The sequence below is a fragment of the Mercenaria mercenaria genome, chromosome 7, assembly GCF_021730395.1.
Source record: "Mercenaria mercenaria strain notata chromosome 7, MADL_Memer_1, whole genome shotgun sequence".
Lineage (NCBI taxonomy): Eukaryota > Metazoa > Mollusca > Bivalvia > Venerida > Veneridae > Mercenaria > Mercenaria mercenaria.
In genome coordinates this window covers 39,284,011-39,304,937 of record NC_069367.1, presented here as the reverse complement: position 1 = coordinate 39,304,937, position 20,927 = coordinate 39,284,011, and the positions used below count along the sequence as shown (strand labels likewise).

Genomic DNA, 20,927 nt, shown 5'->3' with positions numbered 1-20,927 from the left:
AAGTCTGATATATTCTAGTAATTTAACAGTCATGTCTTGTATATTTATAAATTGTAGGATTTTGACTTTTAAAAAATACGAACCCAAGGTGTATGTGATATTACTTTCTCGCCAAATGAATTGAACTGATGTGTTACCAAATTGAATACTCGGTGGAACAATTGTTTACAAGTTTTGTTTTTGAAAGTGGGTGGGGGCATATAGATTTGGTCTTATCCGTCCGTCCGAAGTGTTCGTGATGCGCCTAGCTTGAAAAGTATTTGATATAAATTGATGAAACCTTGCATGAGTCTTTATCATGTTATGAAGTTGCGCACCTCCTATTCTTCGTCTGGCTCCGCCCCCTATTTTCAGATTCATGGCCCCTGAAATAGTCAAAAATGTATATTTTCACCTTGTCACACGCCTAGCTCAAAAAGTATTTGATATAGATTCATGAAACCTTGCATGAGTCTTAATCATGATATGAACTTGCGCACCTCCTATTTTTTATTTGGGTCCGCCGCCATTTTTTAGAGTTATGGCCCCTGAAATAGTAAAAAATGTACATTTTCACCTTGTGACGCACCTAGCTCAAAAAGTATTTAATATAAATGGTTGAAAACATGCATAAGTCTTTATCATGATATAAACTTGCACACCTCTAATTTTTTGGCTGACTCCACCCCCAGTTTTTAAAGTTATGACCCCTGAAATAGTAAAAATATGCACTTTTTCACCTAATTATGTGCCTAGCTCAAAAAGTATTAGATGTAAATTCAGGAAACCTTGCTGGAGTCTTTTTTATCTTGATGTGACCTTGCTAAATTGGCATTCATCTTGAGAATCTTAGTGCTTATTACAGAGTTTTGGCCCTTAAAATAGCCAAAATAGTGGATTTTTTGTTTGTGATGCTCATAGCTCAAAACGTATAGGGCCTAGAATAATGAATCTTTTTCATAAAATGTTTGTTGAGGCTATACCCCATTAAGACTGCAATCATTTGAATTATTGCCCCTTATTTGTGACAAATTTACCAGTGGGGGGCACACCCTGTGTCCTACAGACACATTCTAGTTTTGACACTTTCCATGAAAAATACTTCAATTACAATCTTTATATGTCCATATTGGAAAAACGGACATTTTATGCGATTATGTGTGTGTATGTGTCCTTAAGTCCGTCCTTCCGTCTGTCATATTTTATGTCCAGAGCATAACTTCATCATAACCATTCGAGGAATAAACTTAAAATTTCGCATATAGGTAATGTGGCAATGAGGGAATATGCAAAGAGCATGCATCAGTGTTTTGATGAATTATTTACTAAAATGTAGTATATTAAACTAAGGGTGTAACAATACGCTAGTCTCACGGTGCAATATATATTGGGATACAGAAACTGATGCAACGACAGGGTACATATCGCGATACAAATTGAGTACCATAAGGAAGCATTCATGTGACAAATGAAAAAAATCCATGTTCTATATACTTGGAAAGTACCTGTAATTTTGCTTTAAAGTTAAAGAAACTGTTAGAAATGATACATTTGTTTAGTTACCATCTTCAACATTGATTTATTAAAGTTAATGTTTCTACTTTTAACTGCAACGTGAGTCTGCCTGTTTAGCTCAGTAGGGAGAGCCTTGGTCTATGGATCACGGGGTCGCGAGTTCAATCCCTGGGCGGGTCGTATGTTCTCCTTGACAATTTGATAAAAGACATTGTGTCTGAAATCATTCGTCCTCCACCTGTGATAATTCATGTGGGGAAGTTAGCAGTTACTTGCAGAGAACAGGTTTCTACTGGTACAGAATCCAGGAACACTGGTTAGGTTAACTGCCCATCGTTACATGACTGAAATACTGTTGAAAAACGGCGTTAAACCAAAAACAAACAAATAACTGTATCGTGAAACAGGCTTTTGATACGATACACGTATCGCCAGACTAGTTTATCATGATACAGTGAATTTCGATATATTGTTACACCCTTATATTAAACAAAGTGATATTATCCTTTCACAGAATTGTTTTATTATACGCCCAAAGGGACGTATTATGTTATACCTCCGGTGTCCATCCGTCTGTCCATCCGTCCTTTAGCAATTTCGTGTCCGCTCTGTAACTCTTGAACCCCTTGAAGGATTTCAAAGAAACTTGACACAAACGTTCACCACACCGAGACGACATGCAGAGCGCATGTTTTGGATGTCTCGCCCTTGAATATGCGGTGAATGATAAAAAACAAAGAATATTCAGTTCTTTCCAAAAATTCATATCAGTGTTTCGTGTCCCTCTGTAACTCTTGAACTGTTTGAAGGATTTCAAATGAACTTGGCACTTGAACACTCGGTTCACCACACCGAGGCAATGTGCAGAGCACATGTTTCAGATGACTTGCTTCAAGGTTAAGGTCACACTTAGGGGCCAAAGGTCATATATGACTTTGCTTTTTGTATAATGCTCCGCATTGCAGTGCTCTAGTTTTTATTTGGCAGATCCCTTTTTCATTCACTTACAATATATTTTTTTTTCAATTACTTTCCTTTTATGTTACTATAAATAGCTTATTTTGAAATTTTTTTACTTTTGGCCGTAGCGAAAAACTGAGGCCTCTTATCTGTGGTACAACATGGATGGTACCTTCAATTTTTAGGTGTATTTTGACATAACTGTACCTGGTAAGGATTTTTTTTGTAGAATTAGAATATTTTTTTGTGGACTTAGAATTTTTTTTGAAATTTCTTCCCTTTGTTGTTCCTGTCCTTTGGGCTTCAACAGTCAGGTTCTTTAAATTTTGCTCCCATCATCTGATGTAACCCTTTGGGCCTATATTGCTCCGCTTGTTGAAGCTGTTGTTATCAATTGTGCCAGCCAGTGATAAAACTCGTGGTAATTAGTATAACTGGGATACGGGTATTCCAGTATTTATTAGATGTATGGGCAATAAGACGATCAGTGCTTTAAGGTGATGTCACGTTTTGAATATCCGGTAAATGATAAAAAAACAAAGAATATTCAGTTCTTTCCAAAAATCGTTATGTTATGATTCAACCAAATGGTTTCCTTTGTACACAAGAAAGGAACAATTCTTATATCTTAATATTGAGGTTTGGTACCTTTATTACAGACAATAAACTAAAACAATAGAAATTCTTACGTGACTTCAGTGAACTCAACAAAGCAATGTCAAGCACAAATATTAATGTGGAACGTAAAGTAAGTTACACACTCTAATGTCCTACCAAGATACTTATAAAAACAATACATATGCAAAATGGAGATAAAAATAATTTTGATAGCTTGTGAAAACCGACAAATTTTGACAGGTGTATGATGACTCATGACCTTATTAAAAAATTAATGTTATTTCTACCTTCCAGTTTGATTTTCTTCCGATGGATCTTCTATATTGTAGCTTACAACTCATAAATTAAAACAATAAAAACATAATTATATTTTTACCTTACCGTCTATTCAAATCACGTAAGAGTTCCTTTTGTTTCAGTCATTTGTCACTACCGGTAATTAGAGCAACTCACAGTGTTGCAATCATACAAAACACATCCCTTATTTTCACATAGATATTGAGGAGTTATCTAATGAGCATATGTATTGGAAACACAATTTTGATACTGATTGTGTATTGCAATAATGCTAAAATATCTCTGCCGTGACATGTCCTTAATGAATTATTTGTAAGATGTGTGGGGTGGGTCTGTGTGTGTGAGTGTGAAAATGCTAACATTATCACAATATTGTGTTCGATTGATTTCATGTAATACGTTGAAAAACCTGTCACAGAATCTTGATATCTGATATGTTTGTTAGGATTTTAGATGACTAAGTAACAGACCTTTTTCACTTATATATCATTTGTTTAAAGATTTCTTACACTACTTGTTTCTAACTATACTTTGCTTTAATGTATTCAGGATATTAAGCAGATTGCAATCATAATTTTTTTGATGGCTCTTGTACATTTAGGGTTGTTTTATTGTTATATTTATGCTTCCCTTCAAAGAAGGTGGGGTATATTGTTTTGCAGATGTAGGTCGTTATGTCGGTCGCTCCGCAAACCAATTGGTTTCTGGATGATAACTCAAGAACACTTGGGCCTAGGATCATGAAAGTTGATAGGGAGGTAGGTCATGACTAGCAGATGACCCATATTGATTTGGAGTTCAGTTGCTCAAAGGTCACGGTCACAGTGACCCGGAACAGTTAAATGGTTTCTGGATGATAACTCAAGAATGCTTAGGCCTAGGATGATTAAAGTTGATAGGGAGATTGGTCATGACCAGTAGATGCCCCTATTGAGGTCAGTAGGTAAAAGGTCAAGGTTCCAGAACTGTTAAATGGTTTCCAGATGGTAACTCAAGAACCGTTGGGCCTAGGATCATGAAAGTAGATAGGAACTTCGATTGATCATGATCAGCAGATGACCCCAATTGATTTTAAGGTCAGTTGCTCAAAGGTCAATGTCACAGTGACCTGGAACTGTTAAACGGTTTCTGGATGATAACTCAAGAATGCTTTGGCCTAGGATTATGAAAGTTGATAGGGAGGTTGGCCATGATAAGCAGATGACCCCTATTGATTTTGAGGTTAGTAGGTGATATGTCAAGGTCACGGTGACCCAGAACAGTTAAATTGTTTCCAGATGATAACTGAAAAACGCTTGGATAGAGGATCATGAAAGTTTATAGGGAGGATGGTCAAGAGGTCAGTATATCAAATGTAAAGGACACAGTGACGCAGAACAATTTAACAGTTTCCGGGCGATAACTTGAGAATGCTTGGGCCCAGGATCGCGAAACAATAGGGATGTTGATCATGACGAGCAGATGACATGACTCTATTGATTTTGAGGTCAGTAGATCAATGGTCAAGGTCACATTGACCCAGAACAGTAGAACTACTTTTGCCAAATAACTGGAGAAAGCTTTGGTCTTAGAGATCCCATTTGATTTAGAGTTTACTTATTATTGATAAATAACCTATAATTATTGATTTTAGGCCAGTATGTCAAACATCCAGTGCACAGTGACAAAATAATTTCTGTTCCTTGTGCATTACTGAATGTATCAAGGGGGCATTTCGTGTTCTACCAGCTCTTGTTTATCTTGTTTTGACACAATATAAAAATATAGCATTGATGTCTTATTTCATTTTGAAAATTAAATGATCATCTTTAATTTAAGCTGTTTGTTTTGTCTTTAACTGTTCCTTTTAAACTTTCATTAAAGAAAGTTGGCCAAGAAGCCCCAAGCATGTGAATGTTAAGGTTCCTTAATACCAACTACAAATAGGTAACTGGGTATGGAATATACTGCATGTCTGCCTGTGTAAAACAGTTTATCTTGTCTGAAGTTTAATAAGCAAATGAGATACAGAACTTGTGTGAGGTCTTTAAATATAACTAGATGCAACATGGGTACAGTTTTTCAGCTAAGGCTTTCAAGTGTAAAATCAGACCTGAAAATGGATACAAATGCTGTCTTCAAATTCAATGTTTAAACAATCACCTATTAAATTTAAAGCGCAAGTGACAATTTGACACTTTCAAGATCAAACTTGCAATGCATCATAAAAATTAGGACCATAGTGGGGCATGAGTCAACTTTATTTTGAAATGTAGGAAAACATTTCTCTCCTCTTAAAATCTTATTCTAAAAATAGCTTAAAAGTTTGTTTATTAGTGAAACTACTGCTGGTTACTGCACCTTCAAAACAAGTAATCTACTTTCCATGCCCAGGAATAGGGACCTATGAAAGAGGGCTACACTTTCAGACATTTGGGCCTCTTGTTCTGATAATTCTGGAGATGATGTTTATTTTTCTGTTAAAATGTGTCTCTAATCCTTAACATATAATATCAAGTAAGATATCAGAAAAAAATAGTACTTGTAACCAAATCAGGACAGTAACTCTAGTCATACCAGGTTGATTTTCACAACACTAAATGGAAAGCAGCTCTGATTGAACATAAATATTCAAACCAATATTATTAAATCTATGTGACTATTCATTACGTAGATACGACTGCAGAAAGATTGATGAATTGACAGGCAGTGCATTTAAAGCTAGTATCGCTACATCTATTTGCAAGGGATAATTATCACTTGTCAACAGATATGAAGTTCCATAGTATAAATACTTACTATGAATGGTTGTGAAAAGTAATTTGATTGCCCAATCTACTCAGTCCCCTAAACCAGTCTTAGTTAATACTGTAAAGTTCTTTGTTACTTGCAAGGATCCTCAAGCTCCTGTTACTAAAGGGAAACATGGTGGCGACAAATTGCTACAATCTTCTTTTTTACTTGATGGCCTTAACCCTTATACCCCAGTCACACACATGGCGCGGATAGCTACGTCTAGCCACGGATAGAAACGTAGTAATCCGTACCTGAGCCATACCTTAAAGTAGTAATCCGTATCAATCCGTACGGCTCAGGTATGGAATGATACGGATTACTACGTTTCTATCCGTGGCTAGACGTAGCTATCTGCGCCGTATGTGTGACTGTGTTATAACCCTGCTAAATTTCTATAATGTTCTTGCCCATCTTTAAATTTACACTGGTCGCAAAGGCAGAATCAATCGTGTCCAGCATGATAAAGGTTAATTCCTGCAGAACCTGACCTTGTTCTTTCTGTGCCATGTAACGATATGGGTTTATGGAATCTTACTAAAGTAAAAACAAAACAAACTCCTGTGTATAGTTATTAAAAAAGATTTGCTTTTTTATTTCTAATCAAGTTCTACATTTCATCATTGATATAAAGGATTAAATTAACAAATGTATTATGGAAGTAATGCTAACATTTTATCATGAAATATTCACAGATGCAGAACACTTCATCCCACCCGACTTTACACATATAACTGAAGACAGGAAACCAGACTAAATGTTCATTTACAACCAAGCCAAAGTATTTGACTAAATAAAAATAAAAAACGCCTTAAATACTGTCATTGTCGGCAATTATTTTAGTATCAATGCTGCAAAAGCATCTAATACACTCCTTTAAGCTTCAACACATTATTATGTAACATTTAACATACGCAAATAAATTTCTAATGTAACTATGTTGAATTACTGATAACACTCTTAGGTATATGCATCTATTTCTGGTTTTAATTATTTTTTTGTTCAGTTTAACGTCACACCTAGACAACTATACTTTAGAGCTTTTGATGAAAGAGGAAGACCCTAGGTATCCATCCTGGCATTATTTCAGGCACACTAGGGCACCTGAGTAAAGAACCACCGATCATACATAAGCCAGCTCGATGGATTCCTCATACGAATAAAGTAGACAAAAAAAACCAGTTTCTATCCCACAGCAGTAAGAGGCAAGCGACTCAAAGTCAAAGACCTTAACTAGATAATCAAGGTTTTAATCAAACAATCAAAATAATCAATATTTTAGTTATAAATGTTCTGAAATGTTAACAATAATTCTCCTTTCTTCAGATTTGTGTAAAAAGATGTGAAATCGACTGAATAAAGCAAAATGCAGGCAGAAAACTGGCAAATTAAAATAATGTGATAAAATTGTATAATTTTATAACATGATCTTTCTAAATGTCAGACAAAATGAGTGTGTTAATACATACTAATGCAGTGAGTATTTCATGTCTGTTATAAACGTTCAGGTCCAAATATGCTTAAATGGGACAAATGAATTTTTATGATGTATTATCTGGGTGATGTTTATACAAAGGACTTTTTCCTTTACAACCATTTACTATAGATCTGAAAATCAAAATACTGATAAGAGGTTTTATTTTGTTTATTTTTCTATGACACTTAGAAAAAATATGCATTTTATGATGTACTGGCATAACTGATAAAAGCTGATGGATGGCTGGAGTAAATACAACAAAATGTAAGCATTTAAAAATTCCAAATGAAGTAAATGAGTTCAATACTGTCAATGTTTCCTTAGCTAAGACCACACTTTCAACAGAACCCAATTTAATATCTATGAGATGTGATTAAATCCATAAGATCAGTGCAATAACTTAATCAAAGATCATCTATACCAGAGGCTAACAATGGCAAGAATTCTACATTGCAAACTATTTTCTGTAAAGGGTAATCAGTAAACTTATTGTAATATTGGATACTTTAAATTTCGAAGAAACTTGACATCTTTTTATAAGCAAGATTCAATTTGTATACAATCCACATGAGCAATAAAAATTGATGTAGACATATTCTTAAGTAACTTTTCCTTCAGTATTACAAAAACAACAAGTTCTTCTTGCTTATATGTATACATTTTATTTTCAAGGAATTTAAGACCTAGACATTTCTTTATTCATGAATTGGTTCTCAGTAAACCTTTAATTTTTTTTAAGCACTGCATTCCAAGAGTCAAGGTTGAAAAGTTGGCTTTGGAGACATGCGTCCGACTGGTTGATTCCGAGCAGAGATTTGAAATCGACCAATGACATGGCTGCATTTGGAGACTGGGCCCAGTTATTCAAAACTTCAACTGCTGTTAAAATTTTGATTTAAAATATGTCTTGGTGGGAAACATTTGTTCGATGTTTTGGTTTTAGATTTTTAGTGCTCTTTTTAGTGTTCATAATCCTTAACTTGTACATTTGTTTTACAGTTTTATAACACTGGACACTGGGGTTTTTACGGGTAAATGACTCCTGACCACTATAGACTACCAGCAACAGAATGGATGTCAAAAACATGAGATTAAAATGTGCCCAAACATCTTCCGTCTTTAAAAGATCGCTGTCAAAGGATGTGTTCTTTCGCTTTAAGACTAAAGCTATTATAAATGCTTTGAGGAATACATCTGGATGCAATTGAAAAGGTTCACTTTGAAATTTGTGCAGCTTATATACAAAATATTTTAAAAACAGCTTGATTGATATAATTAATGAAAAAATACAGCATTCACTGTTAAAATACACAACCTTTTTCAAAACATTAAACATGAGTATGGTAGCAGGAGATAAAATGCAGGTTTTTATCAACAAACATTGAGAAAAAAATCTGTTAAATACACTTAAGGCATACAGCAAATTTAATCTAAGATAAAGGGAGACAAATATGAATTATTCAGGTGTTACCATGCAGTACAGAGTTACTTAACATGTCTCCGGAATGCTACTATAATCTTATATGGAAACAAAATATCTTATACTTAAATACATGCCTCTATTACCATAACAGAGAAAAATATATTTCTTCAATCAGGCTAATATATGCTAATATATACATATAAAACAAAAAAATACAACTATATTACATTGTACAGATAAAACTGCCTATAAATAAAGACAATGAAGGTAGATTTGTTAGAAAAACTGAGCCATTTTAAAGCAAGAAGAAATACTTCATATATGATACATAAAAAAGGCTTGTGTTATATAAATAAGCTATATTTAATTACACGTAAGCAAGTTATGAAAACAAGAGGACCATGATGGTCCTGAATCGCTCACCTATCCCCACATGACCTAGTGTTGAACTGAGTACGACGTCATTATTTCTATTATCTGACATAGTGACCTAGTTTTTGAGCATATGTGACCTAGATATCATCAAGATAAAAAATTCTGACCAATTTTCATGAAGATCCATTGAAAAATATGACCTCTAGAGAGGTCACAAGGTTTTTCTATTATTTGACCCAATGACCTAGTTTTTGAAGGCACGTGACCCACTTCTGAATCTGACCTAGATATCATCAAGGTGAACATTCTCACCAATTTTCATGAAGATCTCATGAAAAATATGGCCTCTAGAGAGGTCACAAGGTTTTTCTATTTTTCGACCTACTGACCTAGTTTTTGACCGCACGTGACCCAGTTTCGAACCTGACCTAGATATCATCAAGAGGAACATTCTGATCAATTTTCATGAAGATCCATTGAGAAACATGGCCTCTAGAGACGTCACAAGGTTTTTCTATTTTTAGACCTACTGACCTAGTTTTTGACCGCACGTAACCCAGTTTCAAACCTGACCTAGATATCATCTAGGTGAACATTCTCACCATTTTTCATAAAGATCCATTGAGAAATATGGCCTCTAGAGAGGTCACAAGGTTTTTTTATTTTTAGACCTACTGACCTAGTTTTTGACCGCACGTGACCCAGTTTCGAACTTGACTTAGATATCATCAAGGTGAACATTCTGACCAATTTTCATGAAGATCCATTGAGAAATATGGCCTCTAAAGAGATCACAAGGTTTTTCTATTTTTAGACCTACTGACCTAGTTTTTGACCCCACATGACCCAGTTTCGAACCTGACCTAGATATCATCAAGGTGAACATTCTGACCAATTTTCATGAAGATCCATTGAGAAATATGGCCTCTAGAGAGGTCACAAGGTTTTTCTATTTTTAGACCTACTGACCTAGTTTTTGACCCCACGTGACCCAGTTTCGAACTTGACCCAGATTTCATCAAGGTGAACATTCTGACCAATTTTCATGAAGATCTCATGAAAAATATGGCCTCTAAAGAGGTCACAAGGTTTTTCTATTTTTAGACCTACTGACCTAGTTTTTGACCGCACGTGACCCAGTTTCGAACTTGACCTAGATATCATCAAGATGAACATTCTGACCAACTTTCATAAAGATCCCATGAAAAATGTGACCTCTAGAGTGGTCACAAGCAAAAGTTTACGCACGCACGGACGGACAGACGACGGACGACACGCGATCACAAAAGCTCACCTTGTCACTTTGTGACAGGTGAGCTAAAAATTCTAGTGTGAGGAAAATGCATTGTTCACTATTCTAAACCTATGCTTAACAAAAATATTTTGCTGAAAGCTGAAAACGTAAAAAAACAATTATTTCCTTATGTTTCTTTTTCCTTTCTTCACAACTTCAAAATTTGCAGAATGTAGCAGCAGAAGAAAGTTTAAAGCCAAGTTGACACAAAACAAATAAACTTGCAGGCATAAAAACTTGTAGCTATTGTAATTCCATATTTCAAGGATACTGGACTTTAAACAAGCCTACAGAAAAGTTTGTGTCAGAAAGTACTTGACTTGAATCAGAAAGTATTTTCAGCCCATACAATTTGGATCAGTTTACGGCAGCTACAATATGGCACCATAAGGACAGAAACTTACTGCAAACAGCATTTTAAAGTTGTGTTTTAGTAGCAAAGATAACTACACACTGCACCAAAGCAGAAACTTTGAGTCCCTCTATAAGCATGAACTAATTTATCACATGTTTTAGCTCTCCAAGTTTTAGCAAAAAAAAAAGTTTTAAGTAATCTCCAAGGACCTGGATAAAAAAATTGTGCAATGGGTTAATCCGTCATATAAATGAATTTAGATTAATCATAAAGAACTGTTAATTTCTAGCTTCAATGGCAAGAAAGAGATACAAATCTGAGATTCAGAAACAGTTTACACCCTGTGATAATAGATGGTTAAATTTTCAAGTGACTCTTACGTCCTAAACAATGTTATTACTTATTTAGAATATCTTTTGTAACTCCTAGATTATTAAATTTCTTGTCTACATAAATTTCCTTAAACCACATAATCATTTTACTTATATTCTCCTTGGAAGAAATAACCAAGAAATCCAAATTTAAATTTCTTTATTATTCAAACAAGTATTTTTTAAAGATTAAGTGTCAAATGATTTGCTTTTATACTCTCAATATACCGTCATTTTATTAATTTCAGATAGTTTAAAATGTAAACTTAATCTCCAACAGATACATACATTGAGGTAGTGCATCCATTATCAGAATTGGCAATTTCTGTTTCAAATTGATTAAATATTCTCCATATTATATTTTAGCATTCCCTTCGTGGAAAAGCCACATGAGTGAAAGCCACATGATGAAAAATATGCAATTAGCAGACAATATAATAAACACATGGAAACGCAACTGTCAATGACTGAAAATTAATAACACATCTACAATAGTTAAATGAGATATTCTAACAAGTCAATTCATTCAGCAACCTCATTTAACAAATAACTGTAAAATAGCTTTCATATAAGTATGAAATAAGAACACAAAAACTCATCTAACAGTTTAAAATGGTGATAAGAACTCAGGCTACGTTCTATATGGATTTCCTTAAACAGATATATGAAAATCATTGCATATATCTCTTGTAACATGAGAATTGTTATAAATACCATAAAAATTGATTATAATTACATTACATGTACCAGTATATATACACTTTGATATGATCAAATAACTGTACATTAGATATTCAAATTGTTAAACCGACCTGTTCTATTTCAAAGTACTCACATAGGTCAGCGAAAAGTGTAAAAATGTTGACATTTACCCTTAAGTGAATCTTTACGACGTCAATCCAAACCATAAGTTTTACTTCTCTAACAAATAATACTTATCTAACAAATAAACTTATTAACCGAATAACTTACTTATCTTACCAGAAAAACATCTTTACGTAACCAATAAACTTACTTATTACCAAAATAAACTAAACTTATCTCACAAAATATTTATACTAACAATATAACTTAACCAAATACTTTACTTTATCTGCACCAAATAACTTTTCGTCAAGTACAATAAACATTGGTAAGTTTACTGATTCAGTTAATGTTATTGTTAGGAAAAAGTGAATATACTAATCATTTGAATAATCCTAGGCATTACATGAAAATTACATATAAATCTGAATCTGAGCTGCCAGATTCAACAATAAAAATATCCCTAATTACAATAAACATACACTTTTCTTTGTACATAATAAATCCACTGTTATAATGAACAAAGATTTTGCAACAAAATACGAGTATGGATGCAATAACAAAACTGACAAAATGTGTTGTCCTCAACACAGTTCACACAGCACAATTCACTTGCACAAGTTAAATTAATTAAGTCCATGGGTGTCATAAATCGTTTATAAACAATAATGCTCCATTTATTGTGAAGCTTGATAGTCTAAATCTTAAAAGGACTGCAAACAAGGGCCAGATGCCCTTCGCTCACTAAGAACCTCAATAACTGTAAAACATGTATTGACCTGGATTTCATGAACAAAATCTGACCATTTTCTTAAATTGACAAAAAATGGTCTTGGATAAAACAGCATTTCTAATACCTAGTTTTGACTAAGACCCAGTTCAAACTCGACCTAGATTTCAGCAATCATTCTGCCAAATTCATAAGATCAATGAAATACACCCTATCACATACAAAGTTTTTTCTGATTGACCAGTACTAGTTTTTCACCTCAGATACCTATATCAATGCGACCTAATCATTCAGCAATCAACCTGCCAATTTCAAAATCACTGAAAAACATCTCATCGCATACACAAGATTTCTTATTTGACCTGTGACAGTTTGACCATAACCCAATTCAAATCGACCTGATTTCACAGCACACTCTGACCAAATCATGAGACAATTGAAAAATACATCTCATTCATACACAAAGTTTTCTCGATTGACCTATACCTATTTTGACCCAGACCCATTCGAACTCGCCTGATTATCAGTAATCATTTGCTAAATCATGAACATTGAAAAAACAGCCCTATGCATACACAAGTTTCTTGATTGACCTATGACTAGTTTGACCTATGACCATTCGATGTCTAAATTCTCAAGGAATCTTCGACCAAATTCATAAAAATTGAAAAATCAGCCTCTATCGCATACCAATGTATTTTACGATACTAGACCTATTTGACCAATGACCATTTTCGAACTCGCCTAGATTCTCAAAGTATCATTCTGACCAATCGAGATCATTAAATACCGCCTCATCGCATACACAAGGTTTCTTTGATGACCTATGACCTATTTTACCCAGTTGTACCCATTTTCGTAACCAGCCTAATTTCTATCAAGGCAATCAACGACAAAATTCATGAACAAGAATGAAACATACAGCCTCTATCGCTATACACAGAATTTTCTTTGATTTGACCTAGGACCAATTTGACCCTAGAGACCCTTTTCAACTCCCAAATTCATCAAGTTACTTATCTGACCAATAATTCATGAAATTAATTGAAAAATAACCGCCTCAAGTCGCATAACACAAGTTTTTCTTTGATTTGACTAGTTAGCCTAGTTATTTTGACAAAGGATTGACCATCATTTCGAACTCAGGCCTATGAATTTTCAATCAAAGTTACATTCTGACCAATTTTCATGAAGATTAATTGAAAAATACACCTCATAACATACATACACCAAGTTTTCTTTTGTTACCTAGTGACTAGTTATTTGACCACGTATAACCATTTCGAACTCGGCTAGATTTTCATCAAGTATCAGTTGACCAATACTCAAAAGATAATTGAAAAATACAGTCCTCTACGCATACACAAGCAAAATGTTACTGACAAGTGAACGATCAGATGACAGACTAGGACGAGTCATAACCGGTCATCAGCACAAAAAATCCCTGAAGCTAATATGCTCAGTAAGCTAAAAAACAGAGAAATGTTGCTGGCAGGGAACAATAAAATGTAAAATTTCAAGTCATTCTTTTTTGTCACCTTTATACATGATTCCTTTGTTTAGAAACATCTCAAATCCATTTTTTAAGAAGCAAACTTCACAAAATATTACCATTTAAATCAATGAAATGGCATGCTACAATGTATTCATGTATTCAACGAAAGCACTTGATGTCTTAACAGATGTCCATTACTACCCGTCCATGCACTGAAAACAACTCAAATCTGGAAGAAACTAATCTCCTTTCATAAAATATAAACCTGTTTTTCCTCCTCCAGACTGAAGAGCTATAGCCCCAATTAAAAGGGGCATAATTTGTTCAAATCTTCCAACTATTAGTTTTTGAATTTATTCTCAGCACAGCCTTATGCACTGTTATTTCTTAGTAACCTGAAAATGTTTAAAGACAGTTCTCTATTCTAATCAGTTTTCCCTATATATATTAAACTTTTTCTGTTTCTTCTGTAAGAAAGGGTTTCATCAATTCCAATTCAAAACCTCTCTGCATTAAATGCTGTCATCCAACTCTGAATTCCGGCCAATACTGAATATCTAAAATATTCATAGTTTAATATACTCCTCTATTTTCAGGTATACAGCAAGTTCAGACTCCTAACAAAGTCACATATATAACTTTTTCACTAAAACCACAGGTTTGTTGCTGTAATCACTGGTAAAACAGGGCCACATAAGAACTGAACACACAGAGGATCGCAGTGTCAGAAGTTTACAATTTATCCTTGGCTGGTACCCAGATCACCGGCCCTGACTGGTCCCGAATCACTTCCTTCACCTTTGCATAGATTTCATTTGCTGTATCACCCTGTACAACCGCTGTAATAGAAGAAACATACCTATCACTTTGTGAAACATATTTTGCCATATCACTGTGTACAACCACTGTAATAAAGAAAATAATGTATAACTGTATGAAACACATTTTGCCCTATCACCCTATACAACCACTGTAACAGTGGAAACAAAGTACCACATGTGAAACGAGTTTCGCTTTATCACTCTTTACAACTGCTATAGTAGAAGAAATAACAGGTTACTGTGTGAAAAGCATTTTGCCGTATCACCCTGTACAACCACTATATAAGTGGCAACAATGTATCATATGTGAAACATATTCTGCCTTACCAATAACATATAACTGTGTAAAACACATTTTGCCATATCACCCTGTATAACTGTCAGCATAATACAGTTTGAAACACATCTTGCCAAATCACCCTGTATAACTGACAGCATAATACAGTGTGAAACACATTTTGCAACTGCTATAATAGACACTGTGCAAAACACATTTTACTCGTAGACCTTTACCACCACTACAATAAATGAAACAATGTGTTAATGTGCGAAACCCATTAAAATAGTATTAAACTGAAATGTTTTCTTTTTTTAAAGCTTTATTCCTTTTTATGTCACCTCTAACAATTTTTTTTATCTGAATCCTGCTCTATTTTAACACATATAACTTCAGGACAATTAACACAGCAGTTCTCAGTTTGGTCCTTTTGTTAAGTTATGGTAAGTTCATCATCAACTTATCTGTGCCTATCCTACAATATTATTTCATGTTATGAAGTTTAATATAATTAGTAACTAAATTAGAAATGATAAATGGTGTCTAAAACTGATCAATCTATCAGGAGTAAGATAAAACCATACACCTGCAACTAATGCACCACGCAAAACAGCTTTAGTTTGAATGTAATAAAACATTACAAACACCAATACAGACTAAGCAATGCCACTGGCAACTGAATACAATTAGCCCTCTTCAAGAATCTTAACTGCATGTCTACCATCAAATTTCTACGATCACAGAATGGAAACACACCAACAGCTAGCCCAAATAGAGCAAATATTAATCTAAATATCACAAACAAATATAGGATTATGGTCTTGCGTACCTGTGAAATATTCTCCAAATTCCTGTTCCAATTTGACCGTTCTGTCATATGACAACCTTGCTTGTTCCTCTGTTATTCTTTTATTCATCTCCCTATCAAAACAATTATTTCAACATTAAAATTCAAACATTTTTACAGTTCTGTTTTGTTTCACTGGGTTGTAAGTCACAACAATTATGGTGATATGGTTATTTTCTAGCATTTTAATGGTCAAGGAAGACCAAAGGTTCTTTTGTTTGTTTTGGGTTTAACGCTGTTTTTCAACAGTATTTCAGTAACAGCAGGCAGTTAACCTAACCAGTGTTCCTGTACCAGTACAAACCTGTTCTCTGCAAGTAACTGCCAACTTCCCCACTTCAATCAGAGGTGGTGGAAGAATGATATCAGTCACAATGTCTTTTATCAAATCACCACAGAGAACATTATGCTCCGCCCAGGGATCAAACTCACAATCAGTAGATCTGCCCTCTCCCTATTGACCTAAGTGATCGGGCATACATTTAAAACATACAAAACTAAGATATAGCCAGTGCTGTTATGCTGAACATAAACAGATCAGTCTGGTGGTGTAAGTATCCATCACTCAACCTTGAGCTTATCTAAATGTGTCATAACAACTAAAGTAGAGGAAAAAATGTGTTATAACGACATTTCTGTCATAAATATGTTACACTACAAAAGAGAATGACTTGGAAGCTCATTCTTATGTTTTAAATGGTAAGGTTTAAATACTAATAACTGTGTACAAACAGATTTGGTTGGAACATATAACAAAAGCACCGCTTTGCCAGTGCAGACGCTCATCTGATTTTTTGTCTCTGTATAATATTTTCTACGTCCAAAAGGGGCCATAATTCTTGCAAAAAGCAGGATGGAGTTATGTTTCTTGCTGTACAAAATCAGCTTTTAATGGTGAACAAGTGTTGCAAGTTTTAAAGCAATAGCTTTGATAATTTACGATAAAAGCTGATCTAAACACAAAACTTAACCAAGAAATCTGACTTTTTGATGTCCAAAAGGGGTCATAATACTTGCAAAAAGTAATGTAGAGTTGCGGTACTTGCTGCGCAGAGTCAGCTTTAAATGGCAAATAACTACTCCAAGTTTTAAAGTAATCGCTTTGACCATTAAAAAAAAAGTTGACCTTAATGCAAAACTTAAAGAAATCTGATATTTTCTAAGCCCAAAACAGGCCATAATTCTCGAAGAAGCAGGATGGAGGTATGTTTCTTGCTGTAGACTCAGCTATTGTTACATACTAAATATCAAAGCCCTAGGCCTTATGGCTTTGGACAAGAAGATTTTCAAGTCTTTCCCTAAATGTCTATATAAACCATGTGACCCCCCAGGTGGGGCCATATTTGACCCTAGGTGGATAATTTGAACAATCTTGGTAGAGGCCCACTAGATGATGCTACATACCAAATATCAAAGCCCTATGCCTTGTGGTTTTGGACAAGAAGATACTTGAAGTTTTACCTTTGGGTTGCCATGGCAACCAGAGTTCTGTATGGAATTCAATTCTTTGAACAATTTGAAAAGAAGACCATCCAAGGATCATCCCTGTGAAGTTTCATCAAAACTGGCTTGGTGGTTTAGGAGGAGATGTTGTTTAAGGAATGTGGACGGACGGACGCCGGACGGTGAGCGATCACAATAGCTTACCCTGAGCCTTTGGCTCAGAGTTAAAAATCAGATGCGTTATAAAGAAGTACTGGCAGGAATTTGGAGGTAGTACTATTCTTTGTAGAGATGGGAAATGGGGCTGATTTTCAGCTCAAAATACTTTGTACAGGCTTTGTTATAACCACCACTAGAATTCCCAGAAAGCCATATGGAGAAAGATCCATTTTAAGTCTAAAATTCAAACTTTAATATGCATATATACAATAAACTGAAACACTTACATAATTGAGTCTACAGATTTAGGCTTGACAAGTATGGCTATGGGGTACAGGTTGGCCACCTGTAACCTCTTTATAGCATTCCCACTCACATCCAGTATACAGTGCTTTCCCTGAAAATAGAAAGTGCAGTACAATGCATTCACTCGAAAACACAAATACAAAGTATTTAATACCGTAATTTCAGTGTTGTAAAAGTAATTATGTTTGCTTTTTATTCGTAATATCAGTAAATCTGTTTGTTTGTTTTGGGTGTAACGCCATTTTTCAAGAGTATTTCAGTTGTGTTATGACAGGCAGGTAACCTAACCAGTGTTCCTGGATTCTGTACCAGTACAAATCTGTTCTCTGCTAGTAACTGCCAACTTCCCCACATGAATCAGAGGTGGAAGACAAATGATATCAGACACAATGTCATTTATCAAATCCGCCAATGAACATATGCTCCGCTTGGGGATCAAACTCACAACCCCAAGAACCGTAGATCTGTGCTCTCACTACTGAGCTAAACGGGCGGGCTAATATCAGTAAAAGCACTCATGTTTGCTTTTCATTCTTGAGCTTATCTATAGTGCGTATTGTTATATGGGAAAGTGAGGTATACCTACCAGATGATAAAATGGTTAATACGGGAAAATCTACCAAAGAAAATGAATGATAAATTCTTTGCAGGCCTCTCCACTATCATCAGCTATTGTACAAACGCTGCCAGACCTTAAATCTGATTGTTGTACAGAAACTGTTGCTGTGGAGAGATAATTTCCTAAACATTCCATATAATGGGAAAGATACCTGCCTGTGTAGAGAGGAGTTTGCTCTATGCAGGCACTGTAAGTAGAGGTTTTACTGTAGTTGGAGAATATGTACAGCTGTGGAAATTATTCTAAGATAAACACTTTCCCTGCAAAGTATCAGCAATTGTCTCATATTTTTTAGCTTTGTCATCATGTAATATGGTACTTCGTGGATTCTGGTACTCGGTATGAATCTTGGACATTTTTGTTTACAGGAAATATTTGTCAAAGTGCAGCTACATTTGCAGCATGTGCCTTAAAAATATACTTTGCACCATCCAGTAACCTTATATGTCTCTGGCTTTCAACTTTATATATTTATAAAGTTGAAATAGAGTCAAAAGCTTGTGCCTAGATTTTCAATTCCATCTTATGATTTTAATTTTTTTTTTTTACCATTGGAAAAATCATCAAAACTCAGGAGATTAAATTACACGTGAAGTTTCTTCATAAATCAACAGGCTCTTATAAATTAAATGATGTGTTTCCACCTTTAGATCAATTAAAGGAAAACATCATTAAACTGTGTATTTCTTCTGCAAAGAGTCTGATGCAATCTGCCAAAATTTCTGTAACTGGAAGTATTTGTTTCGATTAAAATGTCATTTGAAGACGGAACTGTTGTAAAGAATGATAACCACTGTCTGCTGTTATTTGCAATGTGCTCCAAATCTGATAAAAAACATTCCAATCAATAGTCAAATATCAACCTACATACTTCATTCCCATAGGTACCAGTTTCTTTAAATATCACTACATGCAAAGCAAATACTGGAATCTTGAAGTAAAAGTTCACTATGACCTCTATGCGAATTGCTGACCTTGGTTACAAAAGGGTGTGTTTTGCCGCATAGGTCAGTTAGAGCCAAGCCCAATATGTAACTCTCAAGTTTTTACAGCAATTTTGTCCATTATCAAATCTGACTTAAAGTTTGTGGTGTCATGTATTTTGTGTTTGTTTCATGCTAATTTTTTTTAGGTCTCCAATGTGTTAAAAGCAGAACTTCTGACCAATAACATAAATCGGATGCATGACAGGTAATACCAATTGCTCAGCCTTGAGCACTTTATGCTTAGGTAAACTAAAACACTTTTAATACAGTGGTAAAACCATACACCATCTAACTGGAGGTCGTGGGTTCGATCCCCGGCCACGTCATACCAAAGACGTAAAAAATGGTACTAGCAGCTTCCTCGCTTGACGCTCAGCATTAAGGGGATAGTGCTAGGACTGGTCAGCCCGGTGTCAGTATAATGTGACTGGGTGGGGTATCATGCCACGTGTCTACGGCGTGATATTCCAGTGAGGCAGCACTATAAAGTTGGGCATTGTGCTCACTGCTGCAAGTAGACACTGTTGTTTATATGACTAAAAATTGTTGAAAAAGACGTTAAACCCGAACACACACACACACACACACACATACACAGAAATAAACACTACAAAGATAATTTAAGAAATTCATACCTTTTCAGCCACTTCTTTCACTGAGGCCACACTAGTACCATACAAGTTTTCATTGTACTGTCCTGCCTCGATAAACAAATGGTTCTGAATGTCACGCTCCATCTGTTCTCTTGAGGCTACAAAATGATAATCCCGACCATCTAGCTCATGGTCACGAGGCTCACGTGTTGTATCTGTAAAAGATTTATTAACCATTAACCTACTAAATATCTAAAATGCTGGTCCTTTATTCAGTTTGGGCAATACCATTCATTATTCAAATGGGTGAATTCTGAAAATTTACAGACTGAATAGCGAATAGTGCATACCATGATCAGCCTGCACCTCTGTATTTATCAAATACTGCAGTCAGTTAACTTTGATTCCTTT

At 34.9% G+C, this 20,927-nt stretch overlaps 1 protein-coding gene across 7 annotated transcripts in view; it reads right to left on the bottom strand.

The window, feature by feature from the left end:
* Positions 1–15,124: 15,124 nt before the first annotated feature.
* The window catches only part of LOC123554341 (disks large homolog 2-like), a 179,997-nt gene continuing 174,194 nt past the window's right edge, over positions 15,125–20,927 (bottom strand). For all 7 annotated transcript variants that reach the window (XM_053548156.1, XM_053548159.1, XM_053548157.1 and 4 more), the window contains 4 exons: positions 20,559–20,731; positions 18,300–18,409; positions 16,393–16,484; positions 15,125–15,304 (listed from right to left, as the gene is read on the bottom strand). In XM_053548156.1, coding sequence (XP_053404131.1) covers positions 15,198–15,304; positions 16,393–16,484; positions 18,300–18,409; positions 20,559–20,731 — 482 coding nt within the window. In that variant the 3' untranslated portion in view covers positions 15,125–15,197. The remainder of the gene's footprint in view (positions 15,305–16,392; positions 16,485–18,299; positions 18,410–20,558; positions 20,732–20,927) is intronic.